General features: G+C 26.8%; 1 protein-coding gene across 1 annotated transcript; it reads right to left on the bottom strand.

Moving 5' to 3' along the window:
- LOC105838190 (farnesol dehydrogenase) lies at positions 1-3,435 on the bottom strand. Its single transcript, XM_012683551.3, has 4 exons — positions 2,951-3,435; positions 2,378-2,504; positions 1,346-1,478; positions 1-300 (listed from the first exon to the last, which is right to left on the bottom strand). The coding sequence occupies exons 1-4, from the start codon at positions 3,252-3,254 to the stop codon at positions 130-132; spliced, it is 735 nt and encodes a 244-aa protein (XP_012539005.1). The 5' UTR covers positions 3,255-3,435; the 3' UTR covers positions 1-129.
- Between the last annotated feature and the right edge of the window lie 2,256 nt (positions 3,436-5,691).

Here is a 5,691-nt window from a genome sequence, read left to right as displayed (position 1 = left end):
TAATATAATGGTTATCATTATTATTTATGAATTATTTATTTAAACATGATTATTTTGTGTTTCTTTCTTGTAAATTTACAATCAAGTATTTGTAATTGCAAATATAAATAAACTAAAGTATCAACATAATTACATTGTTTTAGTAATCACCTGTACGTGGGACGGCGTATTTAGAACATAGACTACTGCATCTGCAATGTCCTCGCTTTCCAAGACTGGTAAAAGGCCGCTCGAAATGGCATTAGATAAACCGTAAACTTCCGTTAGCATAGGCGTTCTTACTGCGCCAGGACTGACGTTCTGTTTATGTATGTACGAAGATATTGAACATTTTAAAATATATTATTCTTTTTATTATTGTTACATATTTTATAGTCTTTACAACATAAAGCTAGTAATCAGTTAATTAATACAATTGCTATTGCAAATTTAATTACCCTACTGAAAAAAATCACGTCACGAAATTACATAACGAAATTACGTAACAAATCACGTAATTCATGACGACTAAACATGTAAAAAAATGTTTCAAATTGTTACCTGCTTTTTAAAAATTATGTGATTTGAAAAATTACATGATTTTAAGATTTTAAAGAAAATTATGTAATTTTGAAGAAATCCGTTATTTGAAAAATTATGTCATTTCGAAAAGTCATATGTTTTGAGGATTATGATTTTATAAAAAAAATAGTAAGTTAAATTTTTTACTATTTTTTGTGGACAAAATCATAATTCCCAAAACATTATGTGACTTTTCAAAATGACATAACTTTTCAAATAACGTTCTTCTTCAAAATTACATAATACAAAGTTACATTTTTTTAAATCATGTAATTTTTCAAATCACATGATTTTTACAAATCAGGTAACAATTTTAAACATTTTGTTACGTGTTTGGTTGTCATTAATTACGTGATTGGTTACATAATTTTGTGACGTAATTTTTTTCAGTAGGGTAGACGCGTAACATATTTTTAAAAGCGTTTGTCATAAAACATATAAATCATATTTTAACAAATCTATTAGAATGACTATAAGAAAAATATGAGTGTCATGTGAAAATAATCTTTGTCATTGGCATGCAGAAGATTACGTTACGCTAATAAATAGTAAACTAGTATTAAGACAAACTTAAGAAAAATGCATTTTAATGATACTTGTTCTGATATCATACAACTTTAAGAAAAGGTATTATTAAAATATTATACTTAAAGATAAATGAATAGCTCTTACTAATAATTCAATGCAAGTTAAACTAACTAAATAAATCTACTTTATTTGTTATTTTTCAATTAACCAATATTGCTCTTATATTAATCAGTTTAGTATGAAGAAGCATATATACCGTAACTTTTACATCGAGATTTGTGTTTATTAATTCATTGCGTAGACTCGCTGCCATGGCAGTGACAGCAAACTTACTGGCGCAATATAAACTCACTGGTTCAGTGATTATTTCAACATTATGTCCTGCTATACTGTAAATAAAGTAAAAATATGATGGTTTGCTAACCTGCTATATCATAGGATAAATTTGAATAAACTTTTTGTGAATTTAAATATTATACAGAAAATTAAAAATATCCCAATAAATGTAATCTAATCCAATGAGATTTATATAAATATATATATATAGAAAAATTCGCTGCACTATGTAATTCATATGTGGCCTGTTCTTTTTCGCTGCACTGCTGCACTAGTGCAATAAGTTAGAGTGAGAAAAAATATATTTGTCTTACTCTAACCTGTTGCACCAGTGCAACAGTGCAGCGAAAAAGAACAAGTCTGTTCTTTTTCGGTGCACTGCTGCACTGGTGCAGTAAGTTAGATAAATGATGAGAAAAAATATATTTATCTTACTTTAACTTGTTGCACCAGTGTAGCAGTGCAGCTAAAAAGAACAGGCCTATTATATTATTTATTATTGCATTTTTTTGTAAATCTTTTTATTTAGCAAAATATAAAATAATTTTGACACAGTAAAATGTTGGTGTTTGAGGGTTTACACACACACACACACGAGAGAGAGAGAGAGAGAGAGAGAGAGAGAGAGAGAGAGAGAGAGAGAGAGAGAGAGAGAGAGAGAGAGAGAGAGAGAGAGAGAGAGAGAGAGAGAGAGAGAGAGAGAGAGTGTGTGTTTATATATACATATACATATGTATATACAAACTAATTTTATAATTCTACATTTCATATATTAGACAATAGGTTGTATATTGGATGTGAATAAATTTTAATTCCGGGATAGGTTTTACTTAGGCAGATTAATGCTTATCAATATTATTTACGTCAAGTTATATATCAAGTAAATAGCATATTAAATTATATCATAAATATCTGTACTTTTATTGCCTAAAATATACAGTATAATACTTACCTACTAATATTAATAATATAACCCGATGCTTTTCGCTTCTTAATAGACTGCACTAATTCTCGTGAACAAATTGCTGTTGCGATCACATTCACGTCCATAATTTTACGATATGTCTCTGTTGATCCCTCTTTCAATAAAAAACAAATATTTAAAATTAATTTTACATAAGAAATAAATTATATATATTATTTGTTTTTTATTAATCACACACACACACACACACACACACACACACACACACACACACACACACACACACACACATATATATATATATATATATATATAAAAGAGAAATGCTTTAGGGCCACTTGCACCAAACTCTGATTAACTTAATCGTTGATTAGTCCATTGGAATTGACCAATCGCATTTGTTAATTTTGCTTAACAACAAATATGATTGGTCAATTCCAATGGACTAATCAACGATTAAGTTAATTATAGTTTGGTGTAAGTGGCTCTTAATGTATCTTATAAATAAAACGTTTAGCAGATTTTATTATTATTAGAAAAAAATTTTTTGTTTATATTACGTTGAAAAAAAAGAAAGAATAAGAATAGATAATAATTTACCTATAATTTCTTCGGGAGAAATTACACCGGCATTGTTAATCATTACGTCAATACCGCCTAATTTTTCCTCCGCCCATTTAAATACTTTGAGGATATCCTCTTCCCGTCGAACGTCGCATTGCAACGTACATACTTCAGTTTTAAACTCAAGTTTGATATTTCTCGCTAATTCTTCCAGCTTTTCCAGTCTTCTCGCTACAGCAATCACTTTCATTCCATTTTTCGCGAGCGCTCTCGTGATCTGCACACCTATTCCAGAACTTGCTCCAGTGATCATTGCGACTTTTCCTACCCAACGATCCATCGCAACAAAAATCTGTCATGTAACTGTCGACCGACTAAATTGCCAGTTCTCTTTAAATGCTTACCCTCACCAACGACTCGTTTACTGACAATACCAACGATCAAATTCAACCGTTTCAGTAGATCTAGAGATTAGCCGATCAAGGTATATCAATAAATTTGTTGGAAAAAAGGAAGTGATCTCTAAAAAGAAATTACGGATTAATTCTTTTTTTCCGACAAATTTTGACAATTATATTTATATAATCAGCACTGTTTTTTTAAACGTTTTTAAATATTTCTTTTTTATTATAGTTATATATTGTACAATTTATTTGTAAAAATAATATTTATTAAATGTTTATTAAATATTTATTTTACATTAATATTAACATTTTATATTAAATAATGTATTATTTACTTGAAATATTTTAGAGAAAATATTTATTTAAAGTTTATTTAATATTTACTTTACTTTATTATATTATTTACTTAAAGTAATGATATGTAATAATATACTTTTTTTTAAATTAAAAAGTTAGTTAAATATTAAATAGTTATTTTTTTTAATCTTCCATAAAGTTTAATCTACAATGTGCTTTTTGTTTATTACATTTTAATATTTCTTGTTTTTTTTTTAATTTATTAACTTTTATTTTTCTAATTTTAACAAAACAATATGTGGAAAAGCAAAAACCAGAAATAGCAAAGAATACATTGTAGATACTTTATCTAACTTCAACAAAACAATATGTAAAAAAGCAAAAACCAGAAATAGCAAAGAATACATTATAGATTAAGAATCTAAGTACAACGATAATGTAAAATGATTTTTAAAGTTTCAACGTTTTAAATACTTATTTCAACATTTTAAATTTTATTTCTATTTATATATTAGTATTTATTCTTATTTATATATGTATATAATCTTTTTTTTACAAAACATTTAATTTTGCATTATATATTTACATTTATTAATAATTATATTTATTTTTAGCTTAATTACACACACGTACATCAAGATATTTAATCTTTTCTATCTTTTAATGATCTTTTATTAAAAACTTATTGAAATAGATACTACTATATTCTTTTATATTTTAAAATATCGATTATTTTATAGAGTATGAGTTACAAGCAAACCAAAATTTTTAAGTGGTTAGTAAAATGTAACTTCTTTTTATTAATACAAACATAAACCGGACCAATGGAATAATATGTGAAATACAGATTGATTGATATCACTTGGTTAAGACTCTTTTAAAAGGATAAAGATTCTTTTATTGAAGGATTAACAAACTTGTTAATTCGATCAATTACGATTTATTTCTATAATTAATATAGCATGTTATTTAACAGAAATGTTTTTGCCTTATAGATCAGTATTTACAGTCGATTCTTATTTTAAAGACTGAGTACTGTTAAGATATTCTAAACAAATCAGAGTCGTATTATCTTAAGATATTATTTAAGGCGGTCTTGAAGTAAAAATAAATTATGCATAATAAGCATAATAGATATGCATGAATAAAGCATAGATACGATTGCATACAAACGTTATAAGAAATCATCATATGAGACAATTTCATGTTTAGTTCTACTATGAATTTTGCGAGAAATCAGCAAAGAAAAATTAATAGAATAAATAAATAAATAACACTTAAAAGCTTACATAGTAAAGTTGAGTCTTGCGAATGAGAACGGAATAATACTAAATATGGCTATCGTCAAAATTCCGAAGCAAGTGCACGGCGATGGAGGTCGCGGTCAAAACGATAAAGAGTATCAATGAGGGTGGATGAGAAGAAAAGATTTTGAATATTGCTGATGATGCTGTCTTAAAGTGTCGGGGTTTTCGCTTTTCCTCTAACTTGTTTTCGCTCCGCTTTTCCCTCTTATCCCTGCGACATATTTCCAGAGACGTATCCGTTTTATAGCAAGAGAAATATTAGATTCATAATCATATCATACAAAAACTCATGATACTTTTCTCTTTTACAAAAAAAGAAGAAAAATGTAACAAGAACAAAAGAAAGCATTAAAAGAGAATTAGATTAGGTTTTTGACACTGATCAATTATTTGCCTTAATCAACTTCATTGCACATTTCGAGTTATTATTTTCTGTCAATATAAATACTTTTATTTTTCTTATATTTTACTTTTATACTGTTATATTTTAAACTGTTAAACGTTACATATATATATATATATATATATATATATATATATATATATATACTAAATGTTGATAAGACAAATAGTATTTATATAATATTTTTTTGTTAATTATATAACACATAATTAATAATGAATGATTATTTTAAAAAGAAAGCAATGGTTTTACAACTCTAATAAATTTAGTAAACAATGTGTGTGTGTGTGTGTGTGTGTGTGTGTGTGTGTGTGTGTGTGTGTGTGTGTGTGTGTGTGTGTGTGTTTTATATTATGTGTGTGCCAT

This window comes from Monomorium pharaonis, chromosome 7 (genome assembly GCF_013373865.1).
Source record: "Monomorium pharaonis isolate MP-MQ-018 chromosome 7, ASM1337386v2, whole genome shotgun sequence".
Lineage (NCBI taxonomy): Eukaryota > Metazoa > Arthropoda > Insecta > Hymenoptera > Formicidae > Monomorium > Monomorium pharaonis.
This window is presented reverse-complemented; position numbering and strand designations above follow the sequence as displayed.

Bases quoted from the DNA above. Each gene is read 5' to 3' on its own strand.
- LOC105838190 (XM_012683551.3), bottom strand. From the start codon at position 3,254: ATGGATCGTTGGGTAGGAAAAGTCGCAATGATCACTGGAGCAAGTTCT. The intron at 2,505-2,950 runs GTAAATTATTAT...TTTTATTGAAAG, and splicing joins TTCTCCCGAAGAAATTATAG to AGGGATCAACAGAGACATAT. The intron at 1,479-2,377 runs GTAAGTATTATA...CTTTATTTACAG, and splicing joins TATATTATTAATATTAGTAG to TATAGCAGGACATAATGTTG.